The sequence below is a fragment of the Crinia signifera genome, chromosome 4, assembly GCF_055691185.1.
Source record: "Crinia signifera chromosome 4, ASM5569118v1, whole genome shotgun sequence".
Classification (NCBI taxonomy): domain Eukaryota; kingdom Metazoa; phylum Chordata; class Amphibia; order Anura; family Myobatrachidae; genus Crinia; species Crinia signifera.
In genome coordinates, this window is record NC_139220.1 from 10,588,230 (window position 1) to 10,608,149 (window position 19,920).

The following is a 19,920-nucleotide window of genomic DNA, read 5'->3' on the forward strand; positions in this document are numbered from 1 at the left end:
AGCGGCATAAAGTGGGAAGGATCTAGCGAGTGGCATAAAGTGGGAAGGATCTAGCCAACGGCATAAAGTGGAAAGGTTCTAGCGAGCGGCATACAGTGGGAAGGCTTGAGCGAGCAGCGTAAAGTGGGAAGGATCGAGCGAGCGGCATAAAAAATGGGAAGGATCGAGCGAGCTAGCGGGATAAAAAGGGAGCGAGCTAGCTGGATAAAGAGGGAGCGAGCTAGCTGGATAAAGAGGGAGCGAGCTAGCGGGATAAAGAGGGAGCGAGCAAGCTTGCGGGATAAAGAGGGAGCGAGCAAGCTTGCGGGATAAAGGGAGCGAGCAAGCTTGCGGGATAAAGAGGGAGCGAGCTAGCGGGATAAAGAGGGAGTGAGCAAGCTTGCGGGATAATGAGGGAGCGAGCGAGCTTGTGGGATAAAGAGGGAGCGAGCGAGCTTGCGGGGTTAAGAGGGAGCGAGCTTGCGGGGTTAAGAGGGAGCGAGCGAGTTTGCGGGATAAAGAGGGAGCGAGCTTGTGGGATAAAGAGGGAGCGAGCGAGCTTGCGGGATAAAGAGGGAGCGAGCAAGCTTGCGGGATAAAGAGGGAGCGAGCAAGCTTGCGGGATAAAGAGGGAGCGAGCAAGCTTGCGGGATAAAGAGGGAGCGAGCTGGATAAAGTGGGAGGGAGCAAGCGCAATAACAAGGGAGGAAGCGAGCAGGATAAAAAGGGAAAAAGCGAGCAGGATAAAGTGGAAAGGATCGAGCGAGCGGGTTAAAGTAGGAAGGAGCGAGCTAGTGGGATAAAATGGGAAAGAGCAAGCAAGCTAGCGGGATAAAATGGGAGCAAGCGAGCGGCATAAAGTGGGACGCGTGAGAGAGCAGCAAAATAAAGAGGGTGCGAGCAAGAAAGAGAGCACACAGAAGAGAACGAGTGGGTAACCGAGATTGAACAAATGTGAAAGACAGAAAGCGTGAGAGTGAAAGTGAGCCTGGTAATCTGGCACATAATGATAGGGGCCAGGGATGTGCTGAGTATATTTTTATCCTCCAGAGATGCTCAAGAACCTGTAATTACCAGGAACACATCATTACCGCCTCACGCACAGCACCCAGAGGAGGATCCCGAGAACTGCACAGCAACATCCCCGGCACCACTCACCCGCTCCGAAGGCTTCTTCAGGTTGTCTAAGCTGCTCGACTTCTTCCCGAGAGACCTAAAAACAGCACAAGACATAGTCAGGAGCAAACCAGGGAAAACAGGTATCTGCTCCCAGGCATATTACTGTACCCTCCAGTATATTGCTTTTACGGCCTTATTATTAACTGTGTCTGTCTATTATGCCATGCAGAGAGGATGGTGCGTCTCTATCTGGCATCACTCTTCCAGCTTTTAACAAGAACATAAGAAAGCGTTCACAGACGTGAATCACATTCATAGCTATAATAAAATGTGAGATATAAATCTGTGCTATACATATTATTACACACATACATACAGACACGCACACACAGTACAGGTGTATATTATATATACATAAAACATGGACACTCACACAGGTTGTTCCTCCAGCCTGGTTTCGGAGGGGAAGTTACTTGTCTTCACCTCACTGCAAAACAAGATCACAGATTTCTTCACTAACGGGTTTGAGGCCGGGTTACCCCGATTCCAGTTCTGCCCTTTAAAAGAGCAGCCCCAAAAATGTCTGGGGAACACGTCCCATAACAGAAGAGCTATCGGGATTTCATATGCAGGTTATCTCTGTGAATTGCTTCATAACGTGTTTTATCCTTTAAGAGCGAGAATGTTAGGTGTGGTTTTCTCCTGTCCTATAGGATTGTTATGGGAGGAGTTTGTGGAGTCTCAGTTGATGCTAGGAAGATTGATGTCCGTATATTTTACTGGACATTTGTTGTCAAATAAAATCCTAAATAAAAGACTAACTCTGCTCCTCACCTCTATGGGGGGATTCAAGTGTTTTGTGCGCCGGCGACCATTAGATGGCGTCTGACTAAGCAATTTAAGTATTGCCGCGTTCGGGTGCGCACAGTCGCCACAGCTGACATTACGGTTATGGAGTTACGTCATTTGCCAGTCTGAACTAATAAGAATATAGACCGCATTAATATGTTATTTTTTTTCCTTGCAATTGTTAAAACGGATAAATATGTAAGTCCAACCACCTTTCACCTCTATGAGGTGAAGTACCGTTAGTGACCACTAGGGGCCGTTCGACAGACAAAATTACTTCTTTGTGTGCTAAAAGATGTCATAGCAGAAAGTGAAAGCAATTATTGCACAGACTGTTTCAAACTTGCTTGGTATGGAGAGAGGGAGCTGTGAAGACAGAGGTTGGAGCTAGGAGCAGATAGGGACTGGGGGTGGGGTAGGTGGAGAGTTTGTGGGCTAAAAACGGTCACAGCTCAAGATGAAAGTAAAAACTGTCACAGCTCAAAAGTGAAGGTACATTGCAGAAGCCGTCATTTTGAGGGGCTTTCAACTAGTTTGGAATATTTACCTGGCACCTGGCGAGGAGGGCTCCTCTCTTGTGGCGGTTTGTGCCGTTTCGGTATGCTTCTGGAACATCGGACTTGTTGAAAATGAGGGGATGGAAACCTGGAGAACGCTGGTGTGCACTTCCATTGAAGACTACAGAACAAATAATAAATACACACATTGGCGGAACACCAAATCCTTTTGCAAGATTGTTGAACTAAAATTTCTTTCAAAGTATAGAAACTGTTACATATATAAATGTCCTCAGCAACGACCATTTTCTAGGAGACAAATCTGTACTCCAGATTTAGTGATCCACAATGCTTCTGCTGAGAATTAATTTGTAATCGATATCCTCGCTGGCGTCCGCACCCTGCGCACGGTCACAGATAATAACCTGGTATATTTTACAACTTTCTCAGTAGTAAATTCTATAGACAATCCCAATGTGATCTTTGATTTACATTCAGAGTAGTCACAGGGAATTATTTCTCTATAAAAGTTTTATTCATATACAAATCACACAGCAGCGGTCCTACCTCTGTAGCAGAAGGCACCTCTTCTGGGCTGGGGGAGAGCGAAAACATTGGTGGGGAGGGAGATTTATCAGCGTCGCTGAATGCATTGGCGTCAAACATCAGCGAATTGGACCCCGATATGACGGAGTCGTCACTTTCCACATCTTTGCCTGAAGAGAAAGATCATTTGGAGCAAAATCAGCTTTATTTAATCAGAACGTAAATACGGATTCTGCGAGTAGTAGGCGATACCTGGTTTTAGCGCAAATACGTGGGGGCTCTTTTTGAGTAGCATTCATTTATAGCGATTTGGTTATTAAGCGGAGGATGTTGTATAGATTGGCTCAGTGATAACCCTAAAAGTAGGTTACTGATGCGTTTCACAAGAGTTTGTCTGATGAAGTTGGGGGTTGTACCACAATGAAACGCGTCATCACTATTTTCAACCACTGATCTTGACAACAACCACATCTTAATGATTACATAGACAATAATAAGACATACGTATCAATTGGTCAAAACAGTCCTATAGAAAACACAAATCTTAAGGAAAGACACAAGACGCTCGATTCTATATATATACAGCGAAGGAGGGAAGAAAACGAAGATACATTATATTATACAAACACTCAGGGGCGAGAGCCTGCGGATCACAGCCAATGCCATACAACCTTGCACAAAGCGAAACACAATTACAGGAATAACGTCAGCGTTCTGGATAGAAAGGGGCAGGATCGTTGTTACTAATGGTTACGTCACTAAGACTGCATAGAAGTGACACGGTCTAAACCCAGCTCTGGTTATTTAGTGCCGGTATGAAGACAAAATAAATGTGTACCTTTCTTACCGTGCGCCATTACAACCATGTCCTGGACCTTCTTGTACCTGTTCAGGGACTGTCTGAGGTCCTCAATCTTCCTGTCCTGTAAGTACAAGAGGGTTCATGTCTTATTTGGCCTGGAGATGTATCAAGCAGTGAGAAGAGTAGAGGATGTAAATTTGGTTGCTATAGGCAACGTCTCTATGGGTCCACTGCTCTTCTCTATTCACGGCTTGATACACCAATATGGTCCCAATCGGATGACAACCGTCATTATCTTGTGCATCTGATTGGTTGCCATCATTCCCCACCGCTGCAACATTGGCATCATGTAACCATCATAGATTGCAAGCTCTTTGGGTCAACTAAGGGCAAGATGTGGAATGCTATCAGTTGTCCTATTCACCAAGAGTACATCCCCACTAACATGCAGCCTGTATCTATCAGCACCCCCCCCCCCCACCACCCTCTCGGCAGGCACGGAACAAAGAGACATTGTCGCTGGGAATGAATGCCGTAGGAATGTAACGGCGGGTAAATTCATTCCCCAGCATCTCATTAGATCCAATGTGCACATGCGTCGCGTTGCCATGACCAGAGACTTGTATCGCTTCCAAAACCGCCTTCGGGGAAGCGCATTTCCACACGCCCGTCTGCAGAGGGCGCTGCAGGGAGACACTGGGAGCCTATTGTGGACAATGACACGAGGCAGCAACAAATTATCACACCATAAATCTTTCACCCAAAAGGGATTTCATTTATTTGCTCAGCGGTTTATTGACATAAGGTCAACATAAGCAAAATGTTGACATTGACATGGCCGACACTTAAAATGTCGACACGATATTTTGACTTTTTTTTGTATCTGTGTTGACATTTGTCGACATGGACACCGTACAAGTGGTGTACCGATGCGCTCGCCATACATCGCGCACGGTGCCTCGCTGTGTTGGGCACAGATACGCAGAGGCAGCACGCAGGTGGATGATGTACATAGGAATGAAGCCCTACTTCTAGATACATGGATGACATCATACACGACCAGGGTGAGTATGAATGCAGGACACCCCGGGGCACCTACCTTCTCCTCATTGGCAGCCATTAGTGATTCAACAGCTTTCTTCATCTTCTGCACCTCTGTATCTGAGAGGACAAAGACACAACATATAAATCTTACATCAGAACCCCAGACACCCCATGTTTTATCTTACAGTCCACCGCACCCTATATTTCTCTATTTTTACATCTTAAAATTTACGTTTTTCCTCCTGATTTTCAAAACTGTCAGAAGAGAACTGTCACTGGCCCCTATTAATTAGATAGGCTGCATTAACAGTGATGTCACTAGTTCCTAGTGACTGGATAGGCTGCACTCTCAGCGATGTCACTGGCCCCTATTAATTAGATAGGCTGCATTAACAGTGATGTCACTAGTTCCTAGTGACTGGATAGGCTGTGCCCTCAGTGATGTCACTAGTTCCCAGTGACTGGATAGGCTGCACTCTCAGTGATGTCACTAGTTCCTAGTGACTGGATAGGATGCGCTCTCAGTGATGTCACTGGTTCCTAGTGACTGGATAGGCTGCGCTCTCAGTGATGTCACTGGTTACTAGTGACTGGATAGGCTGCGCTCTCAGTGATGTCACTGGTTACTAGTGACTGGATAGGCTGCGCTCTCAGTGATGTCACTGGCTCCTAGTGACTGGATAGGTTGCACTCTCAGTGATGTCACTAGTTCCTAGTCACTGGATAGGATACACTCTCATACCCCTTTCACACCAGCCTAAATTCCCGGGTTGGGTCTGAGAACAACCCAGGACTAGCTCTGGTGTGAAAGGTTCCAGGGACAAATTCCCGGGTTAATTTTCCAGCAATTAAACCCTGCTAGGTAGCACAGGGTTGCTCCCGGGTCCTTCCAGGGTTACTGGCTGGTGTGAAAGGTGCAGGGACATGTCCCTGCTTCCCGTGTTGCCTCTGCTAGTGCTGATTTGCTAGCAGAGCAACTTCCTGTTGTGGTGGACACTCACAGACACGCCCAGAGGCAGCATACAGCATGCAGGGAGACAGTGTGCATGTTCTGTGGCACCACAGACCCCAGAAGTGCTTTTTAACCCCTGAAAGCCTGCAATGTCTTGGACAAATGAGGAGGTGAGAGCTATTAATGATTAGAGGGGAAGATGCTTTCATATGCCTTTTAATTTGTTTTATACAAGTAAACAAAGGCTGAAACACTACAAATGTTTTGTGTCTTAATTATTAATAATCAATAATCTAATGTGAGCCTAAAAAAGGCCATTTTCAATTCTATTCTCATAGAAATGCAGGGTCATCCCGGGTTCAGTGTGAAAGGTGCCGACCCGGGTTGTCCCTGCTTCAAAAGCATGTGTGAATGGGTCCCAACCCGGGAATGTCCCTGTTTGTCCCTGGAATTTAATTCCCGGGTTTGTCTCTGCATTTCTGGTGTGAAAGGGGTATCAGTGATGTCACTGACTCCTAGTGACTGGATAGGTTGCATTCTCCATGATGTCACTGGCTCCTAGTGAATGGATAGGTTGCAGTCTCCATGATGTCACTGGATCCTAGTGACTGTATAGGATACATTCTCAATGATGTCACTAAGGAAATCATAAATCTAATATTATTATGGGAAACAAAATGGCCACACCCCTATGTACAGTACAAGTTAAAAAAAAAACAACAGAAAAATCTGAGAGAATGTAGAAATATGTCACAAAGTTATGTGGGGTGTATATGCGATAATGACACACAATAACACATGTAATTTAGTACAATGCGCAGTACTGAGCCAATGTAGCTGTAATGGTGACAATTGTATCATGCTCTTATAATTAGCACTCAGAATTAGTGCGCATCAAAAGAATGCAAAATAGAAATATTACCCGTTGTTAACGCCCAGCCAAAAGGTGATGAAGAACATGGTTTACAATAACTGAGCAAGAAGCCCCGCTGGGAAACCTTGCACAGAATTCCTCACTTACACTCAGTTAATACAATTACTGGCATTGTGCAATCCCAGATGATCTAATAACATCTATTTTTACTGACATGCAAAGACAGCATTGACAACAGTGACACCTTCAGGCTAAGAAGCGACACTGCACCCTTTTACATTTTGTTTATAACTTCTGAACACCACATCTGCCAGGAGCGACGGACAATGCGCATCTAATAGGATAAAAAGGAATCTGCACCGGCCTGTAAATAATTGTGCGCCAAGCAATGTCAGCCAAGCCCGGGCACAGCGATGCATGCAGCTAGGGGGGGACACGTAAATATCTTACTTTTCTCCTTCAGACTCTTTTTAAGAGATTCATCTATGCAGGGAGAATGCAGATTTTACCATTGGAACAAATGAAGGACATTCAGTTGCGCATTCTAAGTACGGATTTCCTATTTACCTTTCAGATACCGGGTGACCGAGGAAGAGTATATATGTAGTTATTATTCTAGGACAGTTATTTTGCTATTATTAGCGCTTTTAGACAGGTGAGAACGTTGCCAAAGAAAACGCTGATTACCCCACACGCCCCGTGGGCCGCCGTTGGCTGAATGCTCAGAGACAGAGAGGCTCCGCCATGGGGCACAAGTCAAAACAGCCTATTGTTCTCCATCCCATATACATCCTCTCCTGTGCTGCTTGGCCGCCATAGCTAAAGGAACCGGTCCAGTAATAACAGGGGAACATTTACTGGGAAAACGCTGCAGGTACTTCTGAGCGGGTCATGTACACGGACAGACTACAGGCGGCCCCTGTCCCAGTATCAAACTGCCAACTATTAGTGTTGTCATTCATCTGGTGACATCACATCTCGCCTCCCCAGGTGCGCCTGCTGCCATCTTACATTTCTCATATAGCGCCATCCTCGCGCAATAATATATAGATGGCATGCAGTGTTTTGTAGTGATGCCGCTAGCCCAGCCATGGCCAAACTGTGAAACTACACATCCCAGCATGCCTTGCCATAGTTCCCTTATAGCAAAACTGTGGCAAGGCATGTTGGGATTTGTGGTTTCACAACAGCTTGAGGGCCATAGTTTGGACATGCCTTCTCTAGACTCTAGTAAACTAGTTAACTCATGTGAGCTTGGTCCACAACAAAATGGCCGCTCTCCAATGGAGGACCTGGACATGGTCTTGCTGTTGTTATGGTGGTTGTCGCAGAGGGCATTTGAAGGTTTTTGTTTCTTCGCATCGTCATCTGTGCATAGATCTAGCGCCTTTACCAGTACAAGCTCCGCCTATGGCACCATTATAAGACATATGATCAGCACAATAACCACCTAGTCATTACCTCTATCAACCGTTCCTTTACTCTCTATCCCCACAGGGGAGTCCACGTTGTCTTGTAACCTCCTGATATCCGTCTCTCTCTGCTCCAGTTCCTCTCTGAGCATCTCCAGCTCATCCTGGGGGTGAGAGAGCGACAATTACACATCAGTCCGGGGTGGGGTCTGTCCCGGGGGATGAGACGGGTGCTGGGACAGACCACAGTACATGCTAAATCAGCGGCGTAGCTACGTTTTGGGCGCCCCCCCCCGCCGCCCATGCAAACCCCCCCAATCCACCGCAGCCTTACCTTTCGCGCTGGTCCCGGCGGCTCCGTTCTTCTGCTGAGGACCACCACAAAATGGCCGCCCCCATACAGCAGACAGTTTCTGTCTGCTGTATGGGGGCGGCCATTTTGTGGTGGTCCTCAGCAGAAGAACGGAGCCGCCTGGACCAGCGAAATCGGTAAGTCTGTGGGGGATTGGGGGGAGGTGTAACTATAGCACCGCAGCCCCCGGCGCCCCCATATGCACACCGCCCCCCCCCCCCCCGCGGTGGCGGGGGCTGCGGTGCTATAGTTACGCCACTGTGCTAAATGTTATCTCTTGGCAATGGCTGGGACATAACCGGGATACAGTAGAGTTAATCGCTGTTGTGCGCAATTCGTGTGAACGGATCGTAGCGGGAGCCCAAATAGGTCCAAATATAGCGCACGGTTCTAATCACAATCCCCTCGCAATTTGGTCTGACAGGCAGCTGGCGTTTGAGGGTGGTAACGAGCGGTTTCCGGGAGCGTTAGAAAAACTGCATTCTGAGGGTATCCTACGAAGCAACGGGTTCTGCAATCTGGGGGCAGCGCTGGAGAAGCCGCGTAGGAGGTGTGGGGGGGGGGGGGCCTGCCAGCGGTAAGGGTATAACACATAGCAGTTATAACTTGATCCGGATGATAATATCTGTGGCGATAATTACATACATTTCCACGTCCACATGGCTATACAAGACCAGGTCATACAACGTGCACACATGCATCAGAGTCACATCAATGCAGAATTACACAACCAGGGAAACAGGCTCCACGGACTTATTGTTACATAAGAGACAATAGACAGAAACAGCAACATTGTAACATGTTCAACCTGCAGATTTATCTCCTCGGAAACCGTCCCCACCCCCCAAGTTCCCGGACCCGCCCATGGTTACCCTGCCCCACATTCTCAGCCCATCGCCACATTAACCCCAAAGTAACCCATCAGCCAAGCTTTCCATACACCCCAATATCCGCAGGTTATAGTCGCATGTACCCAATGTCTTCATAGGCCAACACTAGATCCAGCGCCCCCATGTCAGTCCACAGTCATAATGAATTTATCACCCCTGGTGCCGGCCTGGGCATTCTGGAGGTTGACAGTCAAAATGTCTACAGGGGTTTTTCACCCAAATGTCGACATGGTGGACATGGAGACCGTATATGTGTATTGCTGCGCTAAACATGCTTCCAGTGGTTGTCAACCTCGGTCCTCTGGACCACCAACAGTGCACATTTTCCAGGTCCCCACACAGAATCACAGGTTAGATAATTAGCTCCAACTGTGATATTTTAAAATGTGTCAGTGAATAATCAGTGCACCTGTGTGCCTGCCGGGTGACCTGGAAAACAGCCCCTCTGGAGTAACGGATGTAACGGAATACTATAAATCCCACACGTTGCACATGTCACCCAACTGTTACCAACACAATAAGTAAATTAATCAAATAAAAACACAAAAACCAAACAAACTATAAACACAAGCAGGCATGCCATCAGCAACCGGGGGCATGACGCCACACAGCGATGGTGCTAAGCAGGAGCCCGTCCCTTACCTACAGGAATCCCAATACCCCCTCACGATTTGCATAGTGACAGCCTTGAGTATAATTTCATTTTAATACCAATATAAAAGTATTACCAGAAAGCTGGTTGGGTTTATTTGTTTCAGTTTCACCATTTTGTGAATTTAAGTCAAATTTTTTTTTACTTTTGAAAAGTTATACACCGCACGCGGTCACATTTCTGCACAAGTCCACCCCAAATTTCTCAGCCCCCGTTAGGCTTTAGATTTTATTGCTTCCCATTACGTCTGTATTTCTGTTGTGGATTCTCCTTTGCGCTCCATATATATAGCGCCTACCATAACATTTTAATTGAGTTTTGACAAATATATACAACTATGATCGTTCATATACAGGTTGGGTATCCCTCATCCGGGTATTCCAAAACTGAATATTCATATTCAGAATATTTTGGGTTTTTCTGCACCCCTCCTGCACCTTTTCATACTCACCTCGTTCCCCGGTGTTCACAGCGGCCATCAAATTAGTCTGCAGCGGCACCCCCGGCATTGTGCGGGTGTGCCGATGACATCACCGGTGCACCAGTGAATTGCATCCTTGGGAAGCCAATGAAGGCTTATCTGATGGTCGCCGTGGAAACCATGGGACGAGTAAGTAAAAAAAAAAAAATTCTGAATCCGGAATAATCCTTTATCCAAAATGCTCATGGTCCCGAGCATTTCGGATAAGGGATACTCAACCTGTAATATGAACTGTAATAAGTCAATGTACAAATATAAGTAAATAATCTGAATAAACCGCTGTGTATATATTTGGTTGATAATAAAGGAAGACTGTATAATAATGTAAATAAAAAGAGTCTTGCATCCTTCTTCGATGTTAGATAACGAACATGCTAATATTATGGTATAGAAGGACTTAATGATAAACATAACTATATCCGAATATAAATCTACTTCCTGGTTTAATTTCCACTTTAAATGGATTTACCCAAAACAGTCCCATTGATTCTGATTGGTCACCTAGCACAACCTCTGTTTGTCACAACACAATGGATGATTAAGGCAGGCGGACGGGGCTGCTGGAGGGTGCACCTCACCCACCAGCAGAGACAACAAGCAAGCATGCCCAGAGGTACAAACCGCAAGGCCGTAAAATCATCGGACAGAGATCGGGCTGCGTGCAATGTCAGCCGTACTGCACCTTCAGTGTTTGGCACTTATATTCCTTCCTCTGCTTCTCATACTGCATCTGACCCACTTTGATTTTCATGCTAGAAAGCTTGGCCATTAAGGACTGGTGACAGAGAGCAATGAGAGAAAGTGGCACAGGATGAGAGCGCCAAGTACACTCGCACACATCTGTTTCTACAGAGATAAGTTTGGTCAGCAACTCCAGATAATATAATACTACAGAGGAGCCACATAGTGACCGGATAGGCTGCACGCTCAGTGATGTCACTGGCTCCTATAGACTGGATAAGCTGCACTCTCTGTGACGTCACTGGCTCTTAGTGCATGGATAGGCTGCGCTATCAGTGATATCACTGGCTCCTAGAGACTGGATAGGCTGCACTCAGTGACATCACTGGCTCCTAGTGAGTGGATAGGCTGCACTCTCAGTGACGTCACTGGCTCCTAATGACTGGATAGGCTGCCCTCTTAGTGATGTCACTGGTTCCTAGTGACTGAATAGGCTGCCCTCTCAGTGATGTTACTGATTCCTAGTGACTGGATAGGCAGCACTCTCAGTGATGTAACTGGTTCCTAGTGACTGGATAGGCAGCACTCTCAGTGATGTAACTGGCTCCTAGTGAGTGGATAGGCTGCACTCTCAGTGAGGTCACCGACTCCTAGTGAGTGGATAGGCTGCACTCTCAGTGATGTAACTGGCTCCTAGTGAGTGGATAGGCTGCACTCTCAGTGATGTCACTGGCTCCTAGTGACTGGATAGGCTGCACTCTCAGTGATGTCACTGGCTCCTAGTGACTGGATAGGCTGCACTCTCAGTGATGTAACTGGCTCCTAGTGAGTGGATAGGCTGCACTCTCAGTGATGTCACTGGCTCCTAGTGACTGGATAGGCTGCACTCTCAGTGATGTAACTGGCTCCTAGTGAGTGGATAGGCTGCACTCTCAGTGATGTCACTGGCTCCTAGTGACTGGATAGGCTGCACTCTCAGTGATGTAACTGGCTCCTAGTGAGTGGATAGGCTGCACTCTCAGTGATGTCACTGGCTCCTAGTGACTGGATAGGCTGCACTCTCAGTGATGTAACTGACTCCTAGTGAGTGGATAGGCTGCACTCTCAGTGATGTCACTGGCTCCTAGTGACTGGATAGGCTGCACTCTCAGTGATGTCACTGACTCCTAGTGAGTGGATAGGCTGCACTCTCAGTGAGGTCACTGACTCCTAGTGACTGGATAGGCTGCACTCTCAGTGATGTAACTGGCTCCTAGTGAGTGGATAGGCTGCACTCTCAGTGATGTCACTGGCTCCTAGTGACTGGATAGGCTGCACTCTCAGTGATGTAACTGGCTCCTAGTGAGTGGATAGGCTGCATCGTCAATGATGTCACGAATCATATCATGAATGAGAATTGCAACCACAACTTACTGCCTACACTCTATGGCACAAGCAGAGTCTGGCAGATGCCGATCATATAAATTTACCTTGGTGGATTTGAGTTTCTTCTCATACTGTGTGCGCTCATTCTCCATTTCCACCACTCGGAGTCGCAATTCATTCATCTCATGCACCAAACCCTGCGAAGGAGGGGAAATGAGGAAACGTCGGTTACTAGCACAGGCCCCATGGGACCAGGTCACCTTGTACATACAGATATAGGAAACACATCATCTCATTACATTACAATAACCCCCCAACTGCATTTCCACAGCAGATTAAAGCACATCTCAAAGACAATACTGTCTCATGCCAGTTATCTCTAAGGGCCCCCATACACTAGGGCGACTTGTCCTTAGGACAAGTCGCCCCCGACTTCCCCCTGAGCTTCCCCGGCTGCTCCCCGGGGGAGCTTGATTAGATTGGCACTTGATGTGCCATTTTTTACATGTGATAAATCGTCTCGATTTATCACATGTAAAAAAAAACGGGGAGCAGGGGGGGGGAGCTGGTGGGAGCAGGGGGGCTGGGGACGCTGCGGGGGATACGTCTGTGTCCCCCGCTGCTGGGGACGCTGCGGGGGACAGCGTCTGTGCGGTGAGAAGGTAGAGGGAGCAGGGGGGGCTGGAGACGCTGCGGGGGACACGTCTGTGTCCCCCGCTGCTGGGGACGCTGCGGGGGACAGCGTCTGTGCGGCGAGAAGGTAGAGGGAGCAGGGGGGGCTGGAGACGCTGCGGGGGACACAGGCTGCATAGAGCCGGGCAGGGGGAGCCGGCCGGGAGCTGTCAGTAATGAATAAAAAAAAAAAGCCCATACAATGAATGGGCAGCCTGTGATTGGCTGCTGAGCGCTCTCTCAGCCAATTGCTGACTGGCTGAGAGAGCGCTCAGCCAATCACAGGCCGCCCATTCATTGTATGGGCTTTTTTTTTTATTCATTACTGACAGCTCCCGGCCGGCTCCCCCTGCCCGGCTCTATGCAGCCTGTGTCCCCCGCAGCGTCTCCAGCCCCCCCCGCTCCCTCTACCTTCTCGCCGCACAGACGCTGTCCCCCGCAGCGGGGGACACAGACGTGTCCCCCGCAGCGTCCCCAGCCCCCCCTGCTCCCTCCACCGCCGCGCCGCCCCACTAGGTCCCAAGTCGGGTGGTCGGACGTGCAGCAGGTCCGACCACCCGACGCAGATCCGATGCGCACGGGACCGCGCATCGGATCTGAGGGGACATCAAAACTAGCCGATTTTGGTCCGATTTCGGCCAGATCCGACTGATCTGGCTGAAATCTGACCAAAATCGGCTAGTGTATGGGGGCCTTAAAACTTTCAGTGACATCACCGGCCACGCCTCTGCATGCAAATTCAATCAATACAAAAACTATAGGTTACCTAGGAGACTGCAAGGTATATACTCATATTCAGGGTTCTATATCATTAAAAGATCAGCAACGGTGTTTGTAAGCAACAGCAAATGGATGGAACGGACCAAATACCTGACGTGAAAGGGGATCATCAACCAATCAAACTGGCTGCGACAATAATTAGGTCAGCTGTGCCCAGTGCTGCACCTGTACTGGGCTGTTGGATATTTTTGCGGACTGTGTTTGGAAACCATGACTACAGAGCACAGGGCCCCATATAACCTATTATACAGCTCCACCCAGTATTTTTACTGTAATCCATATGGTCCAATAGGAATATTATTGTAAGCAGACAGAGGGGAGAGAGCAGACACACTATGTAAGGATCATCCTCCGCTATTCCTGGGCACAGAACGTCACAGAGAAGGGTAACCCTGGCTGGGCAGCAGGCGGTACACCATGGGGGATCCCATGGGGGGGGGGGGGGATCCCAGAGAAGGGAACACTAGCTGTGGGCTGGTCTCACAGAATGGAAGGAGTGTACATAATTGGTACATGGGCCACTCGGAGTGAGACCGCGTCTGGGCGGAGCCATCCGTCTCATCACAGCACTGCGGACTGGGTACATGTTTATGGCAGTGACACCAAGAGGCCAGATCACCAAGGTACCAGCGGAAAGAGAGGTGTCAGACCGCTACGCTCAGCACATATAAATCCACAACGAAACACAGAAAAGGGACAAGTGTTAAAGGACAAATGCAGGACAGATCTAAAGGGAACATGCGGCGAGTTTAAGGTTCTCTGCACTCTCCTGGACCATGCCACGGCCCAACAGGCCCATTCCGCACAACGGCGAGCATCGCGTCACCTCCTGGTCACCATACTGTAACCTCTTGTCCTGAAACAATGCCAGTTCCACTTCCAGTTTCTCCATCTGATGCCTTAATTCTGCTATAACCTTATGGAGAGACTGGAGAACAGAGAAAGAGAGGAGGGAGGAAGAGAGGAGGGAGGAAGGGAGGAGGGAGGAAGGGAGGAGGGAGGAAGAGAGGAGGGAACGATTGCAAAAGTCAGGGCAGAGATCACACGGTGCGTCCGTAATACACTCTCTCTGTTACAGCCTGATGTCTCATCACCGCCACATAGATTAAATGCTGAACCAGACAAATGACACACAGGGCAAAGGGGGGAGGACTGGCGATGTGCCAACAGGGGGAGGTGCCCAGTGACGCAAATATCATATCAGGTTTTCTGGACTTGTCTGAGCTTTGTCGTTGGATGAGATTTATTTCTCTGGATCAGCAAACTGCGCATATTGCACTGTATTGGATCGGGGACACGCGACATCACGGTGTGCCTGGAGTCTCAGCAACGTCACAATTCCTCAATTAATAGGTAGTGACCTCATTAATAGTATTCAGTGATCAGCCCGAGAATATCTCCCATGTTCCTCTCACCTCTGTGTCCTTGTATTGGTCCTCATAGTCCCCCCGGTCCTTCTCTACCGCTGTCAGCTTCAGTTTCAGATTAGAGATCTCCGCCATTAGGTCTAGTTTCTGCGTTTCCAGGGACGTTCTACTTAATAACTCCTAGGATGCAATAAAAATTATAATAACAACGATAAAATTCAGTTACATTTAGCAGTATGTCACTTAAGCCAGGGCTGGCCAAACCGGTCCGTGAGATCTACCAACAGTCCATGTTTTCCAGGCCACCTGTGGATCTGTAGAATGTGTCTGTTGGGAATGAATGCAGCACGTTTGAAAATGTGACCGTTTGTAATGGCTTCACCTGTACTCCAGCTGGGTGGTCTGGGAAATTTGACAGTTAGTAATGACTGCACCTGTGCTCCAGCTAGATGGTCTGGGAAATGTTACAGTTCGTAATGGCTGCACCTGTGCACCAGCTAGGTGGTCTGGTATTGTGAGTTAGTAATGGCTGAACCTGTGCACCAGCTAGGTGGTCTGGTATTGTGACAGTTAGTAATGGCTGCACCTGTGCACCAGCTAGGTGGTCTGGTATTGTGACAGTTAGTAATGGCTGAACCTGTGCACCAGCTAGGTGGTCTGGTATTGTGACAGTTAGTAATGACTGCACCTGTGCACCAGCTAGGTGGTCTGGGAAATGTGACAGTAATGACTGCACCTGTGCACCAGCTAGGTGGTCTGGGAAATGTGACAGTTAGTAATGACTACACCTGTGCACCAGCTAGGTGGTCTGGGAAATGTGACAGTAATGACTACACCTGTGCACCAGCTAGGTGGTCTGGGAAATGTTACAGTTAGTAATGACTGCACCTGTGACCAGCTAGATGGTCTGGGAAATGGGACAGTTAGTAATGACTACACCTGTGCGCCAGCTAGGTGGTCTGGGAAATGTGACAGTTAGTAATGACTGCACCTGTGCACCAGCTAGGTGGTCTGGGAAATGTTATAGTTAGTAATGACTACAGCTGTGCACCAGCTAGGTGGTCTGGGAAATGTTACAGTTAGTAATGACTGCACCTGTGCACCAGCTAGGTGGTCTGGGAAATGTTATAGTTAGTAATGACTACAGCTGTGCACCAGCTAGGTGGTCTGGGAAATGTGACAGTTAGTAATGACTGCACCTGTGCACCAGCTAGGTGGTCTGGGAAATGTTACAGTTAGTAATGACTACAGCTGTGCACCAGCTGGGTGGTCTGGGAAATGTTACAGTTAGTAATGACTACAGCTGTGCACCAGCTAGGTGGTCTGGGAAATGTTACAGTTAGTAATGACTACAGCTGTGCACCAGCTAGGTGGTCTGGGAAATGTTAGTTAGTAATGACTACACCTGTGCACCAGCTAGGTGGTCTGGGAAATGTTACAGTTAGTAATGACTACAGCTCTGCACCAGCTAGGTGGTCTGAGAAATGTTACAGTTAGTAATGACTACAGCTGTGCACCAGCTGGGTGGTCTGGGAAATGTTACAGTTAGTAATGACTACAGCTGTGCACCAGCTAGGTGGTCTGGGAAATGGGACAGTTAGTAATGACTACACCTGTGCGCCAGCTAGGTGGTCTGGGAAATGTGACAGTTAGTAATGACTGCACCTGTGCACCAGCTAGGTGGTCTGGGAAATGTTACAGTTAGTAATGACTGCACCTGTGCACCAGCTAGGTGGTCTGGGAAATGTTATAGTTAGTAATGACTACAGCTGTGCACCAGCTAGGTGGTCTGGGAAATGTGACAGTTAGTAATGACTGCACCTGTGCACCAGCTAGGTGGTCTGGGAAATGTTACAGTTAGTAATGACTACAGCTGTGCACCAGCTGGGTGGTCTGGGAAATGTTACAGTTAGTAATGACTACAGCTGTGCACCAGCTAGGTGGTCTGGGAAATGTTACAGTTAGTAATGACTACAGCTGTGCACCAGCTAGGTGGTCTGGGAAATGTTAGTTAGTAATGACTACACCTGTGCACCAGCTAGGTGGTCTGAGAAATGTTACAGTTAGTAATGACTACAGCTGTGCACCAGCTGGGTGGTCTGGGAAATGTTACAGTTAGTAATGACTACAGCTGTGCACCAGCTAGGTGGTCTGGGAAATGTGACAGTTAGTAATGACTGCACCTGTGCACCAGCTGGGTGGTCTGGGAAATGTTACATGTTGGAAGATCTCAGGAACCGGTTTGGTCAGCCCTGGCTTAGGCAGTTGCCTTGGACAGACAAATGAAACTCTGTCCTCAATTACACAAGACCGTTACAGACATACATTACTGTTGCCGTCGTGCCAAACAGTCTGTGACTCGGCTAGCATTGGTCGTGCCTTATGCAATGGAGTCTATATACGCAGTGTACAATGTACAAGTTCTGTTGTGCTCCTTATACAGACCCAGTCACACCGTAAACAAATGTTACATATAAAATTAATCAGCAGAGTCTCCGGGGGCGTCCCAGTCACATCACTCTGCAACAAAGACAGATATTCTACAGAAAAAAAAGACGCCCAATGTTTTCCAATGCAGTCTCACTAAGCGGTTTTGACATATCGCATGGTGACTAAGACGCACATCTGAGCAGAACAAACAGATTGTCACAATCCGAGCTGCGTGGGAACCAGTACGCCAAAAAAGCCTGTTTGGCGCATCTGCGCCAATAGGGTATCTGCACACACATGGACTACAGCCATAGAGTTTTCTTAATATAATACTCTGAAGTGAGGAACGGACACAACTCAATCGTAAAACACACATAAAAAATAGAAAGAAAACAAAACATTGTTTTGACTGGTGGATTTTTAAAAAGGGGGCAGGGACAGTTACATCTCAGCAGCTCAAGTGAGTGCAATCACAGGTTTTCCTCCTCAATCTCAGTGGTTACAAACCTCGGGCCTCACCCCAAAAGGTCATGTTTTCAAGGTCTCCTCACAGAATCACAAGTGAAATAAATAACTCCACCTGCGGCTCTTTAAAAATGTGTTGTTGGGGGTTCTTGAGGAATGTGGTTGGGAACCACTGCTCTCTCTGATGGAATTAGGGCTCTGTAATTAATGAAACCACAGATGGGCCCGGCGGAGTGGCAGTCAGGATTTCTCCCTGGCCGATCCTAACCTCTGGAATTCCATCCCTCGCTCCTTCTATACAGTCTGCATGCATGCCTTTAAACGATTTATTCCAGTTTTCCACCCCATCCTCTGCGCTCTTCTATAGATTGTAAGCTCATATGAGCAGGGCCCTCGTCTTTTGTTTCCCCTCCATTATTATGCTAACTGCTCACTGTAATTACGTACCTATGGTAAATCCATATACTGTCAGTATTAGTCTGTATCCCTTCGCACAGAACCCTTATGACGCCTTAAGAATATAATACAACATTACGTTTTGCAGTGCTATGTCCGGTTCATGCTGTACAATGTATCTGACATACATGACACTTGGTATATTTAGCATACAGTCAGCTACTATGTCCTGCGGGGACATAAATCACGTTTAATTTCCCAGAGTGAAGATCTATTGTGTTCTATCTTTGGCCTCTAGAACCCACCCGGACTCAGCACTTTGCACCAGAGCCTGAAGTTCAGGGAAAGTTTTCTAGGTCGCCGGCGGCCCCCCAGCTGTAGCCTCAGTAGGTATACGTGGTACACACTCTGGGGGCCTCTAATAACAGCCAGCTACAGGCAGCCCTGCCCTAATATGGATCAGCAGCCACGCTCGTATAAATAATGTACATCGCTCTGTACGTAGATGTTCTAGAAGAGTCATCTGAAATCACTATTTATTTATATAGCGCCGATCATAGATTAGTAGTCGTACATTTCAGTCCCTGGCCTGTGGAGCTTACAGTCTAAATTCCCTACAATTCCACACAGAGACAGAATCGTGCTGAGAATCGAGCCATGGACCACGTATATAACAATGCTAACCACCGTGCAACCATGCCGCCCAGAGAAAAGTGCTACCGGCTAGCCGGACTTCTGAATCGTTTGGAACTCAAAGACAAGGTTTTGACCAGGCGTGAGTAAGTTCTAGCAGCACAGAGCGGCCAGGGCCTGCTGGGGCTTGTAGTTCAATTGCAGGTGAAGGACCTACAGGAACAAGGCATTGGACATAAAACCAGTACAGCGAATCGTATGATCGTCGCGTTCTCTCACCTGCTGCAACATTTCCTCGGTGGCATTCAGCTTCTCTCTGTGTTCCTCCAGGCAGAACTCCAGGTCCCGAATCTTCTCGCCCTGCGCTTCCACCTGGTCAGTCAGGACGCTCACCTGGACAGTAACGCAATGTATGACGTTAGACATGACCCATAGATTATACAAATAAGAATCATCTGGAAGGGAACAGTCTGAGAAACTAGAAGCGGTTTAAACCCCTGCACAGTGATAGCCACATTGTCCAATCCGAGCCAGGAAAGGCCTTGACACACCCCCTGCCTTGCCCAATGGGGATTCAGACCGCGCAACAAGGCTTGCTGCGTATTGTAGTGGAGGCGGGATACATGGTGTGCGTTGGAAGAGTGTTACAGTCGACTTGATCCACCCAGAATATTAAGCATAC

General features: G+C 47.9%; 1 protein-coding gene across 12 annotated transcripts in view; it reads right to left on the reverse strand.

The window, feature by feature from the left end:
* Positions 1–19,920, reverse strand: part of PPFIBP1 (PPFIB scaffold protein 1) — an 86,939-nt gene that overhangs the window by 13,208 nt on the left and 53,811 nt on the right. For 5 of the 12 annotated variants that reach the window (XM_083181059.1, XM_083181058.1, XM_083181056.1 and 2 more), the window contains exons 5-15: positions 19,518–19,631; positions 15,363–15,494; positions 12,600–12,692; positions 11,132–11,224; positions 8,124–8,238; positions 4,892–4,953; positions 3,829–3,913; positions 3,012–3,160; positions 2,495–2,625; positions 1,532–1,585; positions 1,138–1,192 (exon numbers count right to left, since the gene is read on the reverse strand). In XM_083181059.1, coding sequence (XP_083037185.1) covers positions 1,138–1,192; positions 1,532–1,585; positions 2,495–2,625; positions 3,012–3,160; positions 3,829–3,913; positions 4,892–4,953; positions 8,124–8,238; positions 11,132–11,224; positions 12,600–12,692; positions 15,363–15,494; positions 19,518–19,631 — 1,083 coding nt within the window. The remainder of the gene's footprint in view (positions 1–1,137; positions 1,193–1,531; positions 1,586–2,494; positions 2,626–3,011; positions 3,161–3,828; positions 3,914–4,891; positions 4,954–8,123; positions 8,239–11,131; positions 11,225–12,599; positions 12,693–15,362; positions 15,495–19,517; positions 19,632–19,920) is intronic. The other 7 variants (XM_083181062.1, XM_083181066.1, XM_083181060.1 and 4 more) reach the window with 3 other exon arrangements.